Source organism: Hemisphaericaspora subhashii (assembly GCF_019202705.1).
Source record: "Hemisphaericaspora subhashii strain CBS 10753 chromosome Unknown scaffold27, whole genome shotgun sequence".
NCBI lineage: Eukaryota > Fungi > Ascomycota > Pichiomycetes > Serinales > Debaryomycetaceae > Hemisphaericaspora > Hemisphaericaspora subhashii.
The window spans coordinates 121,916-144,645 of NW_026057342.1; the positions used below are offsets into that span (position 1 = coordinate 121,916).

General features: G+C 32.8%; 10 protein-coding genes across 10 annotated transcripts; 4 read left to right on the forward strand and 6 right to left on the reverse strand. All coding sequences in view use genetic code 12, as the record gives it.

Annotated features, from left to right (window-relative positions):
- Nucleotides 1–785: 785 nt before the first annotated feature.
- On the reverse strand, nt 786–2,672 carry J8A68_004086 (ubiquitin-binding SDF ubiquitin ligase complex subunit; the record flags this gene model as incomplete). The annotated part of the gene is made up of 1 exon (XM_049408008.1): nt 786–2,672. The coding sequence occupies one exon, from the start codon at nt 2,670–2,672 to the stop codon at nt 786–788; it is 1,887 nt and encodes a 628-aa protein (XP_049262671.1).
- Nucleotides 2,673–4,093: 1,421 nt separating this feature from the next.
- Nucleotides 4,094–5,578, forward strand: ZPR1 (zinc finger-containing protein; the record flags this gene model as incomplete). The annotated part of the gene is made up of 1 exon (XM_049408009.1): nt 4,094–5,578. The coding sequence occupies one exon, from the start codon at nt 4,094–4,096 to the stop codon at nt 5,576–5,578; it is 1,485 nt and encodes a 494-aa protein (XP_049262672.1).
- Nucleotides 5,579–5,707: 129 nt separating this feature from the next.
- On the reverse strand, nt 5,708–12,514 carry CCH1 (Cch1p; the record flags this gene model as incomplete). The annotated part of the gene is made up of 1 exon (XM_049408010.1): nt 5,708–12,514. One exon carries the CDS (start codon nt 12,512–12,514, stop codon nt 5,708–5,710), a length of 6,807 nt encoding a protein of 2,268 aa, XP_049262673.1.
- Nucleotides 12,515–13,747: 1,233 nt separating this feature from the next.
- J8A68_004089 (mitochondrial 37S ribosomal protein mS33) lies at nt 13,748–14,062 on the forward strand (the record flags this gene model as incomplete). The annotated part of the gene is made up of 1 exon (XM_049408011.1): nt 13,748–14,062. The coding sequence occupies one exon, from the start codon at nt 13,748–13,750 to the stop codon at nt 14,060–14,062; it is 315 nt and encodes a 104-aa protein (XP_049262674.1).
- Nucleotides 14,063–14,194: 132 nt separating this feature from the next.
- J8A68_004090 (uncharacterized protein) lies at nt 14,195–15,811 on the reverse strand (the record flags this gene model as incomplete). The annotated part of the gene is made up of 1 exon (XM_049408012.1): nt 14,195–15,811. The coding sequence occupies one exon, from the start codon at nt 15,809–15,811 to the stop codon at nt 14,195–14,197; it is 1,617 nt and encodes a 538-aa protein (XP_049262675.1).
- A 218-nt stretch (nt 15,812–16,029) lies between these two features.
- On the forward strand, nt 16,030–17,301 carry J8A68_004091 (uncharacterized protein; the record flags this gene model as incomplete). The annotated part of the gene is made up of 1 exon (XM_049408013.1): nt 16,030–17,301. The coding sequence occupies one exon, from the start codon at nt 16,030–16,032 to the stop codon at nt 17,299–17,301; it is 1,272 nt and encodes a 423-aa protein (XP_049262676.1).
- Nucleotides 17,302–17,698: 397 nt separating this feature from the next.
- MBF1 (Mbf1p) lies at nt 17,699–18,151 on the reverse strand (the record flags this gene model as incomplete). Its single annotated transcript, XM_049408014.1, has 1 exon — nt 17,699–18,151. One exon carries the CDS (start codon nt 18,149–18,151, stop codon nt 17,699–17,701), a length of 453 nt encoding a protein of 150 aa, XP_049262677.1.
- A 569-nt stretch (nt 18,152–18,720) lies between these two features.
- On the forward strand, nt 18,721–19,665 carry J8A68_004093 (trans-2-enoyl-CoA reductase (NADPH); the record flags this gene model as incomplete). Its single annotated transcript, XM_049408015.1, has 1 exon — nt 18,721–19,665. The coding sequence occupies one exon, from the start codon at nt 18,721–18,723 to the stop codon at nt 19,663–19,665; it is 945 nt and encodes a 314-aa protein (XP_049262678.1).
- Nucleotides 19,666–19,709: 44 nt separating this feature from the next.
- Nucleotides 19,710–20,201, reverse strand: J8A68_004094 (peptide-methionine (R)-S-oxide reductase; the record flags this gene model as incomplete). Its single annotated transcript, XM_049408016.1, has 1 exon — nt 19,710–20,201. The coding sequence occupies one exon, from the start codon at nt 20,199–20,201 to the stop codon at nt 19,710–19,712; it is 492 nt and encodes a 163-aa protein (XP_049262679.1).
- Nucleotides 20,202–20,805: 604 nt separating this feature from the next.
- On the reverse strand, nt 20,806–21,825 carry HMT1 (protein-arginine omega-N methyltransferase; the record flags this gene model as incomplete). The annotated part of the gene is made up of 1 exon (XM_049408019.1): nt 20,806–21,825. The coding sequence occupies one exon, from the start codon at nt 21,823–21,825 to the stop codon at nt 20,806–20,808; it is 1,020 nt and encodes a 339-aa protein (XP_049262680.1).
- Nucleotides 21,826–22,730: the final 905 nt, after the last annotated feature.

Below are 22,730 nucleotides of genomic sequence, written 5' to 3' on the forward strand. Positions count from 1 at the left end.
ATTCTTGAGTTGAGAGATGTTTTCTTTGATAAAATTAAAATATTAATATTTGTGTTGTGTTGTGGTCATTAAATATATGTGATTGATTGGTTGAATGAATTTGAAATGCATATACGATTTTCATACGTACAGTATGTATATAAGAGTCTACTTTTGTATATAATTATGTCTTTTTTTATATACGGTTATAATGTTATATGATAAATCATTGATATTGATAAACTCTCTCTACATGAGCCGTGAAGCAGGTGGAGGCTGAGATGAATGAATGTGTTATTGTAGATTAAACTAGTATTCTTTTGTATTTCCCCATACATTTAAACAATTGAATTGGGAAGTGGATTGCGGAGTAACAAAGCTATAAAACAATTAATAATCAATTTTGACATGATGGGGATACAGCAAGTCTTTGTAACAACTGTGGCTTTTTTATGTTTGTGTTATTTTTTTTGCAACCGATTGTTCTTTCGGTTCAAATTTTTCGGGGTTAATTTGAACCGAATTGCAATCTACGACACACCCCACACGGGTCCATTAAAACAATGGGACAAAAGTTTAAATTTGGGCTGAACTATCTATAACGAAAAGGGTCGTCGGAATCTCTTGCCGGTTGACTCATTTAAATCGTCATAACTTATCAAATTTAACATAATACATCAATTTTAATAAAACAACTATAGAATATACACCCAATTATATAATAATAAAATTATCCCAAAAAAGCAAACAAAGTAATTAACAAACTGTAATAAATAAATAATAATAGAAAGATACACGAAACGGGTCTATTCGAAACTATACATCTTAACAACCCCACTCTCTAACCCAGCAGCAAATTTAGAATCACTTAATCCAACACAACTTACACTAGAATCATTACCAAAAGTATGTAAACATTTCCCATTTTGTAAATCCCATACTTTGATCAATCTATCATGAGCCCCACTTATAATTCTAAATGTATCTGAATTAATTGACCAAACCCCTTCAATATGTCCAAATTGAGTTCTAATACATTTCCCTGTCTTGATATCCCATAATTTGATCGTATTATCCAATGAAGAGGTTAATAAATGAGTAGGACCATTCACGGGTAATTCAGCAGTTGAATTCAAAGTATGATTGGCGGGTGGTTGTTGTTGTAATGGAGGAGGTTGATTATGAGGTAATGGATGTTGATGAGGATGGGAATGGGTTTCAGGTTCACTTTCATCTTCAACTTCATCTTCAACTAATTGTTCTTTATAAGTGAATGGAATTACACATTGAACTTGTCCAATATGACCATTATTTTCTGGACCTCCAAATATCCGTAAACATTCATTAGTTGCCATATCCCACATTCTAATTGTAGTATCATCACTAGCACTAAAGATTGTATTTGAAGGCAGATGTATTTTGACACAATTAACCCAATCAGTGTGGCCTCTTAAAGTATAACAAGTTCTTGAATCAACATGCCATACACGAACGGTATGATCGGCAGAACCGGATACAATTGATTTATTTGAGAAATCAACTGAAACAACTGCATCATCATGACCACGATAGGTGGCTATACATGTACCAGTATGATAATTCCATACTTTTATAGTTGAATCTAATCCACCGGTAATTAATTTTTGATTATCAAATACAAGGGATCTAACACCCTTTGTGTGGCCAGTTAAAGTTTTAAGACATTCTCCAGTATCCACTCTCCAAATTTTGACAGTGGTATCATAGGATCCAGTCATTAAGTATTTTCTATTAAATTGTAGACATGTAACTCCATCAGTATGTCCTACAAATTGTTTGACTGTATATATTCCCTTTCTCCAATTCTTTTCTAATTTGAACCGTTCTGAATAAACTGCTTTCCAAGGACGCTTCCTCACTACTGGTACAACCTTGGTGGTTTTTGGAGATGTCAGTTCTGATTTTATTCTTTTATTTGAATCAGCAGCGGCATCATCATCATCGGCCACTACGGAATATCTTCTCTTTGCTGGTTTTAAATCATCTTCATCATACATTTCTCTTGCCCGTTTCATATGCATTAAAGGTAATCCCCAACCACAATTAGGACATTTTCTATCAATATGTTGTTCACACATATGATGCCATACTCTATCATCATCAGCTAAAGATTTCCATTTTTTAGAAACTTGAGCAGCATTACATAATGAATTACAATCCAAATAACATAATATTTTAAGGGAAATTTCTTGAGGTAATGCAGAAATAAAATCTATTCTAATTAATGAAGATATTTCTTGAGATAAGAAAGATAATTGAGGGAAACAACATTGACTTAATAAACCTTGTAATATTAATTCACGATGATGCATTGGTGCAGCACAAAATATTGACCATACATGACTTATTGCTTCTTGATCTCTTCTTGGAAGTTTTTCCAATTGATTTTGAATATGTTTCATTTTAACTTCATCTGTTAGTTTATTACATGTTACATCTGGATTATGACGATAACAATATTTATGAAAATTATCTCTAGGTATTTGATTTTGATCACTAATATGTTTAACTAAGAATGGTGTTACCACTGATTGTTCTGATGACAGCACTGTTGATTGCGTTTGTGGGTGGTTGTCATTGTTGTTGTTGGTAGTGGAGGTGGTGTATTTGTTGTCTATTGGAGATGGAGATGTCACTTCTGATGATGTAGACATTGTATTGTTAGTGTTGTTGTCTAGACTACTATTCATTTCTTTGGTTGTTTTAAATGGTCTATTATAAAAAGTATGTAATAAAAGCAGCAATTTTTAAATGAAAATTGTGGGCTGGGTGGTTTTATTTATTTATAAATGGAGTTCTTGCCGTGTGTGTCCCCTTTTTTTTTGGCAACAAAGTTTTTAACTGTGGTGGTTGGATGTGGTTGTATTTGCCCGATTAAAAACTGTGGTTTTCCTTAGTGAACTGAATGAGGTGGTGGTTGTAAAAAAAAGCCAAATAAATATTCTGTGGAGTGAAAATGGGAAATGCAAGTGAAAGCAAAAAAGAAGGATCCACAATTTTTTTCTGCTGTAAGTAAAGAAACCCTAAAAATTGAATAAATTGAAATTTGATACTGTGTCGCTTAGATTATTCAATTTTAGAAAACAATAAATAAACAATATGTGTAATCGTGTAACTGAATGAATTTATAAGATAACACACACACACGAAAGTTTTTGCGTCCTTATCTTTGTTTAATGAAATTAGGTTAAACAGGATTATTCTCCTCTTCTTCTTGCCCTTTCTATTATCTTTTTATTTTCGACATCTGAACTCCATGATATATTTATATATGATGTAAGTTGAACAAAAAGAAATTGAGAAGAGCCAAAAAAATTGGTCAATTGCACGTGACCTGCAAGGTGCATCCATTTTCTCATTCCACCTTCTACATTTGCATCTTTGTTGAGAACCCTGATGCTGACTAACTCATTAGTCTCTTGTTTGTGTCTATGTATGAAAAAGACGCAATTATAGGAACATCTTAGCATAATTCTTCCTTCAATTGTTTTTGCATGAACTCGCTTGTCTACACCTTTCTTTACTTAATTGAAAAACTTTACACAAAAAAAATCATTGACTTTTGTTGCCAAATATTCTTGTTTTTTCGCAACCACTATAAACCTTTCATATTCCTTTATATATTTTCTAGAATCTGTCTTTAATCGATTTCATTTTAAACATTAAGCATTGGGATATTGTTTATTACGAAAACTAGTGTGATAATCAAATTAGTCTTCAACACATCTCAAAGAAGTTGAGTGGATAGTTTGATGTACTTAGAAAAAGAATTCTATTATCACTAGGGTTCCAATAAGCTCCACTCCAGTAAAATACATTAAGACTGACAATTACAATAAAAAGAATGACCAGTTACGAATTTAAAAAAGAATGTTTCACCGTTGGTGGATATCTTTAATTGAATTTATAACTAATTAATTACTAACTGATATTGTCACTTGGTAGCACCTTCTAGTTCCTTCTGGAACTTATTAGAACAATTAAATCAAAAGAAAAAGAGATGACTTCAACAGAAAAAAAAAATCCTTACAAATACGCATATAATTTACCGATAAACCATAAAATTATTGCATCAATGGAAGAAGATTCCCATATTGACAAAAAACCAAAATTAGATATGTCCTCGGAAGATAATAAACCAGATATGTTCACCAGTGTTGGTGAACAAGCACAAGGAATTGACAATCAAGTTAGAGACACTGGTGCCCATGACGTCGAAGGACATCCAGTACAAGAAGTTGAATCATTATGTATGAATTGTCATAAGAATGGTACTACTCGTTTATTATTAACTAAGATCCCATATTTCAGAGAAATCATTCTTATGTCATTTGAATGTCCTCATTGTGGTTTCAAGGATAGTGAAATCCAACCAGCTGCTCAAATTGCTGAAAAGGGAGCTAGATATGTTTTTAAAGTTGAAAATAAGAAGGATTTTAATCGTCAAGTAGTTAAATCTGAATCTGCCACGGTTAGATTCGCAGAATTAGATATTGAAATCCCACCTAAAAAGGGACAATTTATTAATATAGAAGGTTTATTACAAGAAATGATTGAAGATTTACAAGGTGATCAACCAGAAAGAAAACAAGTCCAACCAGAATTATATGCAAAAATAGAACAAGTCATCGCCAGAATAAATTCTTATCTTAATGCTGAACCAAATACTTTACCATTAACCGTCAGTGTTGATGATCCAGCTGGGAATTCTTGGATTGAATATTTACCTGAAGAACAAGCATCTCAACATAAATGGGCCATGTATGAATATAATCGTACTGCTGAACAAAATGTATTCTTAGGATTAATTTCAGCTGATGATGTAGCCATACAAAGACAACAAGAATTACAAGAAAAGAAACAAGCTACCGATTCAAATATTTCTTCAATTTTAGATAAAAATCCTCATTCAACTGGATTTATATCTGATGCTACCGAAATTGAAAATTTTGCCAATGAAGTTCAAACTTTTGCAGCAACTTGTTCATCATGTTATAAACCTTGTGAAACCCATATGAAAACAGTCAATATCCCCCATTTCAAAGATGTGATCATCATGTCTACAGTATGTGATCATTGTGGATATAAATCAAATGAAGTTAAAACCGGTGGTGCCATTCCTGAAAAAGGTAGACGTACTACTTTAAAAGTAACTGATCCAGAAGATTTAGCAAGAGATATTTTGAAATCGGAAACTTGTGGATTAAATATTCCTGAATTAAACTTGGATTTAACTCCAGGTACTTTAGGTGGGAGATTTACAACTATTGAAGGGTTATTAACTCAAGTTTTGGAAGAATTAAATGGTCGTGTTTTTAACCAATCTTCTGATTCAATGGATGAAGAAACAAAGACTAGATGGACTACTTTCTTCGCCAGATTACAAGATGCTATTGAAGGTAAGATCCCATTCACTATTGTGATGGAAGATCCTTTAGCTTCTTCATATATTCAAAATGTTTATGCTCCTGATAATGATCCAAATATGATTATTGAAGATTTTGAAAGAACTTTTGAACAAAATGAAGCATTGGGTTTGAATGATATGAAGACTGAGTAGAGATAGGCTAGAGTAAAATTTTATAATATACGATTGGCATTTTCTAGTAACCAATTGTCTCTACGATGTAAAAATCAAAAATGAAATCTCTATAAATTCTTAAATGCTATAAATTTAACAAAAATGTTTCTACTTCTTCTCCCCATCAGTGTAATCTAAAAATGGATCCTTCTCCTCGTCTTGCTTTGATGATCCTGAGGTATTAATCTTTAGATTTGGTCTTGAGTACCGTTTCTTATACATCGGAAGTGGAGTGTTAGGGAAATATTCAGTTCTTTGAGTTCTATACATATCATCAAATATAACCAGCCCAGTTCTTACCGGTTGTTGCAGGAAATAATCTTCATTTTCATTACCTGAAAAAACCAGACTTTGACCTTCAGTATTAGTGTTTATAAGATGTACATTGTCCTCATTAAGCAGACTTTGTCCACTTGGAACATGAATCAGACCTCTATATAATCGGCCACCACTTCCTTCAGTAGTCATACTTGTCGCAGTTGGATTATTTATTCTCAATTTTTCATTTGTCAAATAACTATTTCTCTTTAATTTGCTATCAAATGCAATATCTGTAGTACTGATTCCTAAAGTCTTATCCTTTTTATATTTCCATCTACATGCATAAGAAGCAATTGTTTCATATACTCTCTTGGTATAAAGTCTCTTTTGTACTTTTTGAACAAGCAATCTTCTTTCCAAGAAATCAATCAAATTAAGACATTGTCCAGCATCAAAGGAAGTATATAAAGGTAAGTGTAATAATATTCTTGTGAATGAAATCCCCGGGTCTTCATTTAATTCCATAGTTAATAAAGCTTCTTCAATAAACATTTCATATGCATTTCGTCTTTCCCTAATCTTGTCAATATCCATTTGATTCATCGTTTGTTCAATTGCATCAAAATTGACTGTAACATCATATGGATTATTTGGATTATTTCTCTTCACCCATTGTTTACAAAGGTAGGGGATTGATAATGAACCAGAATAAAAATGAAATGAAAGTGCTCCATCCAATTTATGTAAGAATTTTGGTAATTCTATTGGTTTTATATATCCAGTACCTTCAGAATCAAATTCTTGCCATGTTCTTTTGAATTTTCTAATTTCTTCTCTTTGAATCAAATCACTATATCCTGATTTATGACTAATATAACTGAAACTATCCAAAATCAATGAAATAAACATATTCAACAAAATGTACATAGATATAATATTCCAAGCAATAAACAAAATATATGCATATTGTTTCTTTCCACAATCATTTGAATCAATGTTAACTTCAGAAGTACAAAATGGTGGTTCTAATGTATAATCATACATAATATAATTCCACCCTTCTCCAAAACTACACCTGAATAATAAAATTAATGCCTTTGGAACCGACCGTAAGTTTATATTATCAGTACCGTTTGGACCAATCTTTGTAAGACCAAATATTTGATTCATTGCAATGGCAAATAACAAGAAAAGAACTATCCAAGTAAACATCAAGGAAATCAAATTGGGTAATGATGCAGATGCGAATTTTAAAAGTTGATTTAATCTATTACTTCTTGGAATAATGAATAATAACAATCCAACAAGGAATAATTTATTGAAATTCATAAATGTTGAATCTGGATCAACAGTAAATCCGATAATTGTTGTTACGAAGGCACCTACGGATACGATTGAATTAAAAACATTCCATTTGAAGTGCCAAAATGATGAACCTCGTGCCACAAATAACATAACTGCATTCACCAAAAACATACTAGCTGCAATCATATATATAACACTTCTAAAATCATCCAATGCCGCTCCTGAAGGATAACATTCTAATAATAATGCCAAAACATGTAAAAATAAAGTAAAATTCAAAATTCTTGTCCAGACCTTATTCCTCTCAACTGTCATCTTATAACAGAACTTTTTGAAAAATGACAACCTATTGAGATCTTTTCTTTTGGATGGCTTTGTTTGGACCAATATTTGTTTAACTTGATACCATGCAATTTGATCAGGTGTCAAATATGCTCTTCCAGTAGTTTCCAAATAATTGTTAATAATCACAGAAACGAATAAAGTCAAAATGAAAACAATACTCAAGAAATTGAAAAGGATAACATATATTCCATTCCATGGACTAGCTCCCCAGTTAGGTGCTGTTCCAACACCAGTACTTGAAATCGCATTGTTTAACAAATCTACCCAACCTTCTAAAGACACAATCTCAAACAAGCTAGCGAATGAAGTACTAAACTTATTGAAATGTAAGTAGTTATGAGTGTAAACTTTTGGACTAAGAATATTCCAATTAAATACTTGATTTTCGTATTCGTTATAACATCCTTCGTAACCGTCTCCATTAATACAAAATCCAAGACGACCATTAAAAATATTTAACCCCCAGATTGAAAATGGGAATAATAAACAAAGTGATATAATCATTGCACTAATAATCTTCCAAAACCCAACAATCATAGTATTATGGAAATTTGCTTTTGCAGTTTCACTGATAGTCAATAATCTCAAGGCACGAAGTGCTTTCAATCCTCTAACCACTCTTGACAAATTCCCATCATCTCTCATGAATGCAATAACTTCAATCCATAATGAAACTAATACCACCATATCAATAATATTCCAAGAAGAACGTGCATAAGCATTCGGTGTAAATATTAATCCATCAGCAATTACTTTCACCAAGAACTCCAAGGTGAAAAATAAAGTGAATGCTAATTCTAACCAAAAAGTCCAATTAACAGATCCATATTCCTCAACCATTTCTCTTCTGAATATTGGAGTCATATAACATGCAGTAACCACTAATCCAATTGTAGCTAAGAAAAATATCACAACAATTGCCTCTGAGAGCTTTCTATAAGGTGCAACACCGTCTATTCTTTCTCCATGGCTGGGTTTTACCATTCTTTGACAAATTCTACGAAGTCTATGATGGGGTCCAATCATGTAAAATACATAATTAAACTTAGGATTCTCTTGTAAAAATTGATTTTGCTTTTCTACTAAAACCTTCCGTTCTTGGATTATATCTTTTGCAAATGTTGCTGGATTAAAGTCTTCTAATGAAATTTCATTCTTCTTAACATCATCATAGAATGGGTTGTTGAAGGAATCACGTATTCTCCAGTATTTTATATAGAACCATCTTTGCCAGCTTGACTCGGGTAATTCTCTTATCTTTGTTTCATGAACATTTTTTTTATTCATAATAATATCATCATCATCCAAGAAGTCATTGACAGCTGTTCCACTTAAAAGTAAATTAACCACTGCTTTTTCCAATTCATCTTTAGGTTGATTTCTTTTAAATAATTTCTTCTTGATCTTTGAAAGCATACCTATTTCATCATTAATACTGTGTAATTTATTAGTCATGGTATCAATAAATTGTAACAATTGTTGCTTTCTTTTCCCTGTTTCTGAAACTTCTAATGTCTTTGCAATAACAGCTATGAAAATATTCATCACAATCATATTTGACAAAATGAACCAAAATATAAATAATACCGCTGTCATAACTCTTTGAAATGTATCAGTAGTTATTTCTTGAAGATTATATAGAATAGCTGTCCAATTTTCGGTGGAAGTCACGGTATATAATGCCACAAATGAAATGGGTAAAGTATTCATAAGAAACACTTCCTCTCCTGCTTCATCCGGTGCCTCGGTTGCCTCAAAGAATACTGTGAATATAATACTTGCACATCCCAACAAAATGAAAAAGAATAAAGTTAAATCACATAATGCTCGAATATTCCACATAATTTTCATCCAAAGATGTCTAGTAATTGAAGTTGCCAAAACCACACGATAAAATCTCATCAATTGAAATACAGTAAGCCAATAATATGCCTGTCCAAGTGCATTCTTAACTGGGTCAATAATAATCACTGAAGTCACAATTGCTAAAAATAAATCAAACCAATTTCTTTTGAATGTGAAAAATAATCTCCAATGAGGAAGATAAACAAGAAACCTAACAATAATTTCAAAAAGGAAAATGGCAGTAAATGCAGCTTCAAATCGGTATAAAGTATGTCTGGCAGTGTTTGACATATCATCACTCCTGAAACATTGAACAAATAAATCAGCACAAATAAGGAATATAAAGAAAAGTTCAAATCGATAATAAAACCTCAACCCGGTTTTGTTTTGTTTAAGATGAGTAAGCTTTTCACTATAAAGTAAAGTTCCTTGTTCGTCAGTACCAAAAAAGTTAAATATCCCACCTCCTTCTCTATTTCTTTTCCGTTCTTTAGCTACTTCCTCTCTAGTGATATTGAAAGATTCCACAATAACTGCAATAAAGACATTAATCAACCAAACCGTCATTATAAAGATACAAACAATGAAAAATAAACATGCAACCATACTATCTGAATCCATGGTATCATACATTATATCGGTGAACGTATTTGCACTCATGATAACAAAGACCATTTCCAATGAATGAAAAATATTATCAAAACTAACTGAACCTCCATATGGATTTTTACCTGAAATACATTGTGAATATACTGGACATGTGAATCCTTTAATTTCATCTGATGCCGTCCCATCACGTTCTATAAATGGCATTCGTGTTCCATCTGGTGCAAGATATGATCCACAATATTGACCGGAATTGATATACTGGTCATTGGGGTCGTTAGGATTAGTCCAGACGCAATGTCTCGTTAATGAGGATTTAAATGATTGAACACCAATAATGGCAAAGAATAACCAGAAACATGAAATGAAAATAGCAACATCGATCAATTGGGGGAATGCAGTCTTACAGGCTGTTAAAATAGTATGAGTACCAGCGGTTAAATTACAAAGTCTTAAAATCCTGAGACAACTTAATGCACGGAAAATCAAAATTTTATGTTTTGCATCATAATGATCAATCGATAAGAATAAGGAAATCCAAAAGGCAATCATGGATATGAAATCAATTCTATGCCAACTACTTCTTAAATAAGCTCGTTTCAAATGAAGTTTCAAGAATGTATTATGAGTCTTTGGTTTTAAAAATGTATTCTTTGATTCTAATGGTTTGTTCGTTGGTCTTGATTCATTGTAATTCAACTTAATTTCGTCACTTGTAATAGATCCAACGCGAGTATATCCACCATGATGCAGACGTAAACCATTATACTTTTGTTTCAAATCAATTGGTTCTTCTTCCAAGTTTACTTCCTTAATATCAGTTTCATCACTTGAATAATCACGCAGAGGGGTGCTACTATCATTATATGGCTTATTATTCTCAGCAAATCTAACGTTATTGTTATTCTTTTTCTTGTTGAACAATTTTGGAATTCCAAGCCAGATAAAAAATTGCCAAACATAATTCCTCCCGAAATATTGTTGTTTAAGTTCATTTACAGGATATGGTAATCCAAGTTCTTCATACATTACCCGATCATTTATAAATCCATATGCGATAATTTTCCCGAAAATTTCTGCCGTATATAGAATATTAATCACCATCAAACAATAATCGGCCCAATTGTATCCATATCCCACATATCCACCTAATGTATCTGGATCCCAATGCCTATATGAAAGTAATCCAACTTGTAATATCAATAATATCAATAAACAGAAATTAGTATATCGATGTTCAAAAAGTCGATGACACAATTGTCTTATTTTTGATTGTGGAGAAAATATTCCTAATGAATTACCAAACAAATACATTGTATTTGCATCTAGATCTTCAACGGAACTAACCGAATCACGTTTCTTATTATGGGAATGAATTCTTAATTGATCTATTATCACATGTGAATGTACAGGTGAAGGCAACGGTCTAACTTCATGGGTTTCTTCTCTCAGTGGTGTTTTCTCGGAAGGTTTATCCACAGGTAATCCTAACCCTTGTGTATATGATGAAGCATTCCCAGTATTTATTGATATATCAGGCACACTTAAATGTGATCTAGATGCAAAATGAACCGGACTTAATCTATCGGATGCAAAATGAACCGGACTTAATCTATCGGATACATAATCTGTAAATGTAACATTTGTCGGGGTTAGAAGTGATGGATGTGATTCTATTGGATGTAAATGTGGACTTACTGAAGTTCTATTGTCTCTCTCCTCTTCGTTTTGTTTGCTTCGAGAACCAGCCCCTGCAATACGATCGGAAATTCTTGTAATTGCTCTTGTAATTCTTTTGGGTGATGCAGAACCATCTTCATGTTGAGGATGATGGTGTATGTATGTTCCAGATTCCAACTGATTTGGATCTAGTCTATCAAAATATCCTGTACTATTTGTATTTGAATGAGTGTCGTAAATATTCTCTGTTGGAGAAATACGTGATGATCCACGACTATGTCTTCTGGAAAGATAACTAGGTCTTCTTTGTCTTAAATTTTGCATAGGTATATCCGTGGTGAAGTCTTCATTGTAGATATCAGCTACCGGATCGGTGTTTTCTTGTAATGTTCTGTTGGTTTCATCAATAGGTTGTCTATAAGGAGCTGACACGGGGAACCAATTTGGGTCTTTGTTTGATGATCCTAATGCATAATCTAGACCTTCTCGCAACTCTTGGAAATCTTCATCTCTTATTGCTTCCGCGAGTAATTGACGTGGAGGACTAGGACTTGGACTAGATCTGGGAGAACTTGCTCCACTTATTACACTTAGCATCTTTCTCCCTCTACTTTCATGTTGATGTTGTTGTTGTGAAGGTCCAGGTCTATCAATAGGATATGGTGGTATGGTTTGTTCGTTGTAACGAGGTATTATTACTCTATCCGCTCGTAGTGGGTGGTGATTGCCATGTGCACTTGATCTATTCTGGTTGTTATCTTGAGCTGGTATTGGCAGGGGAGATTGTAAAGGGACATTTTCAAGATCATCATTCAATGATGATTGTGTTGCTGAGTGGACTATTATTCCAGGTGTTTGTCTATGTTGATCCATCTATGTTTAGTGTGATTATAAAGTCATTAATTATGATGTGTAGTAATGCAAATTTGCTAAATATAAAGAGATGGTTGTAAAAATAAGAAAAATTGCGATTCTAATTTTAGATTACAAATTTCTTTCTTTTTGGATAAATGGTAGTTGATAATGTTGGTAGTTGTTGCGTAGGTGATGTCCAGTGTGATGTTTCTATCTCCTTCTATATGAATATTCCTAATACTAAAAATAAAGGGATAAAAATGAATTATAAATAAAATAAAAAGTGACAACCAAAATGAAATGGAATTAGAAAGAGAAGAAGAAAAAAAATGAGTCTCTACCGATTTACGATTTAAAAATAAATTAAAAGAAGAAAAAGACAGTAGCAAAAAGAGGGATATAAATTTACGAAATTACAAGAATTCTAGAATAGCAATCCAATCTTCTTATATGCGGCTTGTAAAAGGTATAAATAAATATAGTTGGCAAATCCGTTGGCAAATCCGTTAGGCTTATTCTTAGGGGTATCATTAGATATACATAATTTATAGATCAAAAGATGTCTTGAGAGGCTCAGGTGCTACAAACCTTAAAAAAAAAACTAAAAATCTCAAAATCGGCTTTTCTTTTAATTAATGAAAAAAAAAAAAAAATTAATTAATTAAAAATGTGTGGGCTCTGTCTGTAAAATGTTTTATAAGAGAGACAGAACAAAATATGTGTTGTTCTCTTTTTTTATGTCACATGTTTCGTTTCAATTGAAATGTTCTTCATGACAACCAAGGAATCCCACAAGGATATATCCAATTAGCTGTATACAGAAGATTGAGGAACTCAAATGAACAATCACTAGTTAATAGAACAATCGGTATTTGAAAATAAGCATTTTTGGTAATCAATATATGTATTTAACTGTCAAAAAATCCATATATTGGTATTAAAAAGGCGTATTTCCAAATACCAATTGATCTTGCAACCCAGCGATTGGGAGTTCCTCGGTTTTGCTGTAACATCAACAACATTAATCCGTGTGTGTGATATCTTCCGTGTTAGTTACGTTGTAGATCATCATCTTCCGAAACATCCCAACGTTACATTGATCCTGTAACCTTCGAGGGGTCGTGTAAAAATGCGAAAATCAACAGTCTCTCAATTTGGTAGTGCCAAAGTACACTACCAAAAAAGTTTTTCATTTCTCCAATCAAAAGAACTTGTATATCCCATGCTAACTTCTTCGGTAACCAAAAGGAAATGACTGTGCAAGTTTTAAAGAGATTGCCTACTAAGGAAAGGATACATCAACTTCAAAAATTAAGTTGTACTATATTTGGAGAAGAATTCAATCCAACTGGAAAAAGATCGTTTGATCATTTATTAAAAAGAGAATTAGTAGGTCCACAAGTTGTTAAATATTATGGTGACAACGATTCAGTTCCAACATTTAAGGATTTTAAGAAATGGTTCCCTGAATTAAAACTTGTTGATCCAAGAGAAGAATATAGACTCCAAATGGCTGCAGCTAGAAGAGCTAGAAATAAGGGTGCACCAAAGAAGAAATCTAGTTAGATGGGTATACAGGTAGTGTCTTCCCAACGTCAATTTCTTGTACATAATTACAAAAAAGAACATCCGGTTTATCATCGTGTATATTACAATATTAATACAAAGTTTATTATTTTTGACTTATGTTTTCATTCTTCAATGCATGCGGTGAGATCTAGCTCGTTTCAATTCATGGAACGTGTCAGTGACTTCATCCACATTCATTGAAGTATCAGCTATCAAACTTAAATGAGTTCTCTTTTTAGATGGCAGTCGTTTTGTCATACGGGTGGATATAATTTCCCAATTTCGAGTGATTGCGCTATTGTATAAGATTATCGCTTCTTCACTTCCATAACTGATACTCTGTATTCCATTATCTGATTGAAAGAGCGCTTTGGCTATGAGTTTATTCATATCGTATAAGATAGTCAGCAGACGAGTCACAAACACAGCCTCGTTATTCTTTGTAGGAATGATATCAATAATGGAATCAAATAGACTTATGATAGTCTTAAACTTGATCTTATGTTCAGCTTGATAATCAAAGATGTAATAAAGAACATATGAATCATTCAATGTTATGAATATATTTGAACCTTCAACTAATACATTTGTGATTTCAAGTTTCAAATTACCAGGAATTGAAATATTCTTATTCATTATCCCTCCATTCTTATCTTGTTCCCATCCTCTTTCATTCTCAGGTATTTCCATTATCTCCCGCTTAATCACTCTCAATAAATTAAAACTAATCACTTGAATACATATTCGCTTTTGTTCAATTCCACATATGAACAAATACTCCGATCCATCAGCTGAAGCTAACCAATTTGAATGAAATCTAGAAGGACTCATTTGAATATTGTTCTCTTTTGAAAAATCAACAATCCCATCCTCAAAACATTTCATATCAATCATAGGCACAATACTATCCTTAGAACTCTCTTCGCCATTCACCATCACTTTCCCGAAAAAATCATAGACCATCAAATGATATCCAAATAATACTTCGGTATCGTTAAAGATCAGTAACCAATTCCCAGAGGGGGACCAAGAAATTTGTGGGAATGTGATAAATTTATTCGGTAATCTAAAAGTATGAATCAAAACACTTATGGCACCTTCATTATAAAAATGATATAGTATTGGAGCGGCATTATGTTCAAGAGTATTGCCAATAATTGACCAGAATCGATTATCTTTATTTGGTCTGATTATAATATCATGGGATAAAGGGTACAAAATTGTAAATAATACATTTGTACAATCTAATGAATAAATCTTAACATATAGATAATCTTTGGAAAATATTGCAATTTGTCTGGAATTGATATATGCTTCTGATTCTTGATTGTTTACCTGTTCTTCTTCCTCCTCCTCGGTTGTAAGTGGTGGAGGTATCCACTGACATTTTTCAATCCCATCTGCTATTGGTATAGTTATGAATATCGGCGGTGATGATGATGATGATGATGTGTCCTGGCGTATATCAAATATGATCACAAATGAATAATTATCAACCACAACCGCCAATTTGGAACAATTTGGACCGTATTGAATCTTATCTTCCCATTCGACGGGTCTTGTTATTATAACGTCAATATTAGCCCTTCTTGTCGCCCCGATGAAATCTCGAATTAAGTCCGTGATGTTGTAACTGCGATGTAAATGACCCGTTCTAGTTTCATATATTTCTAATTGGGAATTGTCTGATGTTATTTTGGCAATGTAATGAGAACATGGAGACACTACTGTCTGTGCCTTTGTCATTTTTGCAGTCTGGTAAATGAAATGTGTCAACAAAACAACAGATCTCTTGTCGCTGTCAGGTGCCTTTTGATGCGCTGAGATCTAAGAGACCGCTTTATTTTTACCAGTGAAAGAAAAACAACGCGCGCAGCCAAGAAGCAATCAAAACAAATCAAAACAAATTCAATTCCACCCTTTTTTTCTTTGCAACAGAGAACAGATTCAATTGAAAAGGAAATATGAGCAATCGAAGGAATCATTATCTTCAACAGACAGTACCGAATCTAACTGCTGGTACTTCCACATTAACTGAAGCAAATCAACTGATGAATATTCTATCCCGAGAAAACAAACTATCCAATCTATTCACATCATCATCACAAGAACATATCACAACCAGTCGAAATACTCCTTCTACAAACAGACATGAAAGTAGTCGCCAGGAAAAGAAAAGAAAAAGACTTCAAATAGGTGGAGATATCAATACATTAAATCAAGAACTTGAGTTACTTTCCGAAGCGGATGAAACAATTGATTTTTCACAATTTAAAACCAGAACTCAAGCAGTTGGGACAAAACAAACCAAAACAACTTCATATCGACCTGAATCAAAATCATCCAAACGTACCAACAGCAACAATAGATATGATAATCTTCCTTCGAGTGGGATCATAACTGAACCACTTAAAAATATTGATGTGAAAGATTATCATAAATTCTTAGACCCATTGATGTCGGAACCAGATAAGATGAGACAATTATTAATATGGTGTATGAAAAAGGAAATGGAAGATGATGAACAGCAACCGCATCGAGATGCGGCAATACAATCAGATGAAAGAACTGCTTATAATATCGCAAAAGTGGTTAAAGAAGAAATCATTAAAGACTTAATAGAACAAGAAGTTTCGACAAATTGGTATGATAGTAACAATACGAATTTGAATTCACTGGTATTATTGCCCAATCCGCAGAATACTTCAACCTTATTGGATATTGAAACTTATTCCAAACAATTGGAACAATTAAGAGAAGAAAAGATGAAATGGAGACGGGCTTTTGAAAGTTCAATTAATGAGGTGAATCAAATACGATTTGACCCTGATAAAATTAATAAAGACAAATTGTCTGAATATATCCAAACCCATCATCCAGATAAGAAAGGTATTGTGGATAATTCATTAATAAATAAAACAGTTGCCAAGTATGAATCCACTAAGAAACTAATACCTGAATTAGAACGGAAAATTAATCAATTATCGGCATCTTCATATATGCTTGAAAGTTCAACCCGTCTAATTAAGAATATTGAAGATAAGAAAATCTTACCGGATGTTGAAAGATATTTACTGGATTATATGAATAAAGCAAGTGTTGAAAATTATAAACTATTACAAGAAAAGGAAGGTGTTAGTCATTGGCCAATTCCTACTGAACCGATCACTGATAAAGAGTTATTAGAGGGGATTTGTCGGGTTGAAATGAAGGCTGCTGAACTTGAAGAGATATGACCCCGCTTGGAAGACATTTCATATCAAACTGGTTGATTCAGTAAGGATATCGGTATTTACGAAGTATATGTATGTTGTATCTAGAAGATACTGTAACAATAATTAATAGAATTGCTGTGTAATATATATGTATTAGCTCACTCGAATAAAGTATATGTATAATGAACCGTCCAACACTGTTATATGGATTCTTTATTTATCTATACAGACTAAACTTTGCTAGAAAGCCTCAAGCCCCAACATCCTGAAAGAAATGTTTTATGAAATATAATAATAATACTAAAATTTAATTTAAACCCCCAGAATTAATAAAATCGTGTGACTTGAGTGACATTACAAGTCTTTTTCGTCATTAAAACCAAGCCACATATAAACCTATGCCAAAAAACCCTTAAGCTTACTTCTTCTTTGCAAATAATGGTTCACCAATATTCTTTCCTCTCAATTTAACACCTAAAGCTCTTTCCATCTTACCCAAAAGTTGTTGATTTGGTACAGCTCTACCAGCTTCATAATCATTAATAACATTTGGTTTTTCATTACATTTAGTAGCTAAATCCTTTTGAGTCATTTTCTTTTCTTGTCTAGCTTGTTGAATGGCTTTACCAACACTAACATCAACCTTCTTGACGGCAACAACATCATCAGTAGCATCTAATTTAGTTAATCTTTGACCTTCTGGATTTGATTTAGTATTGGAAGTACCGTATTTCTTTTCAGTACCAACAACGGTACCTGCTCTTCTGGCGGCATTTAATTGAGCTTGAGTCTTGGCGACGTTTTCTCTTGGTCCACCACCACCAATTCTAGCCTTTTGACCAATAACAGTAACTGAATCCCAATCTGACATGTTTGTTGTAATAAGTTTAATAAAGTTTGTAAAGAGAAAGAAAGTGTGTGATAAAAAAAAATGGCAATAAAAAAAATCAGTCACATTTTTAAACAATGTCTTTCTTTTTTTCATTTGTTTCTTTTGGTGAAACAATTTTTATATGAGCAATTTGATTAGAGTGAGATTTTTGTTAACAAATCAAAATTGATACATATTACACGACCTTTATTGGAAGTTTCTAGAAATACTGGAGAGATTTGGCCCTGGGGTATTACATCTACAACTACTACTATGTTTCCCAGTAAATTGGGTGGGACACATACAACATGATTCTATATTTGTACAAGTACACGTTCATTCTGCAATTCAAATCTAAGATGAAATTGTATTCCATCTCTAAAGTATCCCATTTTATTTGACAGATGCAGATCCTACCAATAAAACAACGCTTGTTCCCTGTTAATCCGAGGCCCCCGAGGATCTCCCTTACTTTTCTAATAGAAAAAAAGATTTAGCAATTTAATTTCAACAAACTTAAAACTCTCTTTCTTAGTATTACTTCATCTTCATACTTAAATAACTGAAAGATGACTACAATTGACGTTAGATCCCGTTCCAAATCAATCAAAGGACTCTCTTCCAATGAATTGACTCCCGATGATTTAGTCTCAGATCTTGTACATGAATTATGTAATGATAATAACATTTCTCAACATAGACTTAGATTAACAATGTTTGATAAAACAACTGGTAAACAAAAACCACTTGATATTAATAAAACCTTTATGGATAATGGTGTACCTGAAAATGCTAAATATATTGAATTATTTGCCAAAGATTTAGGACCTCAAATTTCTTGGAGAACTGTATTTATAGTTGAATATTTTGGACCATTCATTTTCCATCCAATATTTTATTTCTTTAAATTATGGTATGGGGTTGATACAATTGAACATACTCAAACTCAACAATTGGCTTTTATTATGGTATTATTACATTTCTTAAAACGTGAATATGAAACTATTAATGTTCATAAATTTTCCAATGCAACTATGCCAATTTTTAATATTTTTAAAAATTCAAGTCATTATTGGATCTTATCTGGTTTTAATCTTGCTTATTTCATCTATGGTCCAACTCATGATTCAGGGATTTCCAAATATATCTTCCATGTCAATGATTTACCATCTTGGTTAAACTATACTCTCTTTGGTTTATGGGTTTATGCTGAACTTTCAAATTATATTACTCATAAAATATTAGCAGGGTTGAGAGATAAAGACACGAAGAAATATGTTATTCCATTCGGATATGGGTTCAATTTAGTCGCTTGTCCAAATTACTTTTTTGAATCTTTATCTTGGTTAGCTTATGCATTAATGGTTGGTAATTGGTCCGCATGGCTCTTTTTAGCAGTAAGCGCTGGACAGATGTGGTTATGGGCTATCAAGAAGAATAAAAGATATTTAAAAACCTTTGGTGATGACTACAAGAAGTTAAAAAGAAAGATTTTTGTTCCATTTGTTATTTAAAACCACCCCTACTTTACATATTATGTATATACATTTTAGTCAATTTACTTTGATTCGGAATCTTCCGGATTGAACTTAATCGAAACACTATTCACACAATGTCTTGTATCTGTAGGAGTACTATATCCTTCTCCCTTAAAAATATGTCCTAAATGTCCATCACAATTAGAACATCTCATTTCTTCACGTAATCTACCCAAAGAATCATCACGATATACTTTAATAGAACCAGGAATTGCATCATAAAATGCAGGCCATCCACAATGGGCAATAAATTTAGTCAGCGCCTTATATAATGGTTGTCCACATCCAACACATTCATAAATCCCAACATCTGAAGCTGGAGTATTGGTATATTCTCCAGTATTGGGGATTTCTGTACCTCTTTCTCTTAATACTCTGAATTGTTCAGGACTTAAGATTGCTCTCCATTCTTCTTCGGTTTTGGTCATGATTGCTCTAATTGTATTTCTTGATACTATTGGTTGTCGAAGTATATGTCTTGTACTAGAATTGAAACTTCTCAATACATTCATTAGTCTGATTTGTTGCTGAATTGGAAAGGGGATCAAGCGGCCTATTTATAATTTTGCTGTCAAGAGCTCATCCGCGAAAAAAAATTAAATCCGGGCCTATCACGATTTCTGTGGCGTGGGGAACGAGCCCAGCCCGTCGCATCAGATTAATTATTAATTCCAAGAATAGTATGCCTATGCGAGAGTTTTTAGATTGTTTCCTCTTAATATGCAGGAGTCAAATCTAGCCAGTAAAGTCCATACATATCCTGTACAATTATTCGATCTTGGTGGTCCATTGTTGACTGGAGCCAAAGACGTTAAATCCCCACGAAAAAGACAATAAGATTCGCACGAACCACAGTGTGAACAAATTTTATTACGTATGGTGTAATTTTTTACCACGGTGCGGCGACGTGGCGATAACTGGCAGTACCGGGCAAAAAAAGGCAATGCTGCTCGGTCTTAACAGAACCCAGGCTATGCAAAATTTATAATCTTTCTATTTATTACTCTTACTTAAAGAACTTGATTTGAATATTAGTAATACATAAAGAGAAAACACTGAACTAAACATTAGATGCTTGATCTAGTCATTTTTAATATACAATGAATTACAATTCTATTAACGTAACACGTAATTGTAACTTCCTTTTTGTTCTCTAGATTTATCTTTTGTAGTGACTTGTAAATCCCATTCAATTTCAACATCAATATCTCTTGGATTGACTTTATTTGGAATACCTGAGATTCTTCCCTTGATAGTATCACCTTTAACTAAATCTAATACTTGATCCATATAGAAAATAGTTTGTTTCCAATGAGTATATTGATTCATAGGACCAGTTGATAAAGTAACTTTTTCATCCCCAGGGAAAACAGCATCCCAATAAACAACAAATGCATGACATAAATCAGCATCAATGGCTTCAATTTCAAATGAACGATCGAATGCTAATTCTTCCTTTGTGACAGTATTAATATCAAATTCAAAGAATTTATCTGAAGTAGTAATCAATGCCTTATTATCAACAGTATCAACTAATGGTTCAGACATGGCCATCTTAATAAAAGGACTATAATCAAATCCATATACATCTTCCCAATAAAAGATCTTTTCATCTTTATATTGACCATCTTCAATACCAGCAATATACATATGACATTTATCTGGGAAAATTAATCCACCTTCAACAAGATATTTGTCTCTTGCTAATAAAACAGTATCCAACATAGATTCATATAACAAGAAATATCCCATCCATTCAGAAATAATAATATCAACTTTATCAACCGGTAATTGAATATCTTCTAATTTCCCTTGTAATAAAGTAATTTTATCGGAAAATCCATTAATTGAAACAATTTCTTTTGCTTTATCTATAATTGAAGACATATCAACAGAATAAACATGTTTAGCACCAGCTTTAGCAGCAAACATAGAAAGAATACCAGTTCCACAACCAACATCTAAAACAATCTTATCTTTAAAAAGATGTTTATTTCTATACATGGCATTACGATAACTTAAAGTACGAGAAGTATCTTTTAACATTTCTTCATGAATACCATAATGATCATATGAGGAGAAATAATGTTGATCATGGGATGTTAATTTGGACTTATCAGTAGCTGATTGTGACATTGTTGATTGATAATTGAATAAATTGAAGTAAAAGAAGAAATAGAATTGAAATCAGGAAATTTTTCAAAAATCCATTTCTTTCTTTTCCTGCGATGGGATGTGTCTTTCTCTCTCGTTAAATGCGATGCGCGAAATGATTTTTTTACACCACAAAAAAAATTGGAACACAAAACAAAAATCAACGCCAAAAAAAATAATATCACATCACCATTGCATCGATAATTAAACCAGGTAATGAATACATAAAAAAGAATGGACGAGTCCGGAGTCGAACCGGAGACCTTTCGCATGCTAAGCGAACGCGCTACCAACTACGCCACACGCCCTTTTCTATAAAACTTAAAACGCAAAAGTGAATTTTCATTTGCATTTTTCATCACGTGACCATGGTTTTACATGATTGGTAAACCCTCAAATTAGACCGCATAGGTCTGCAATTTTTGGATAATGAAGGTTTATGACTCTCTTAATGGTTTGAAAAAGTATTGAAACCTAAGACTTTAATCTAAACGAAATTTTGTAGTTTGAAGTTTTTGCAAATTTTGCAACTTTTTCAAGAAATGTGACCTGAACCATGAAGAGGATGACCGTAGATGAAGAAAGATAATGACTTATATGGCATAACGCTATAATAGAACAAGCCGCGAGGATAGCCTGGGTTAGTAGGGAATGGCGATCTTGGGTAATTTCAGGGAAGTCCTACCACTCACTTCCCTAAGAAATTTAAGGGAGTATAGAATTTGAACAAATGGCAGTGCCAACCCTTTCTCGAGATATGTCCACTTGGTGAATCGTCTTCCAGTTCTTTTAGCTTAGAGAATGACTTACTAGACTGATCTACTAATGTAGCCCTTAATCTATGTAAATGAAAAAGTGTTAATCTCTTAGACTTCGGTACTTCGTCC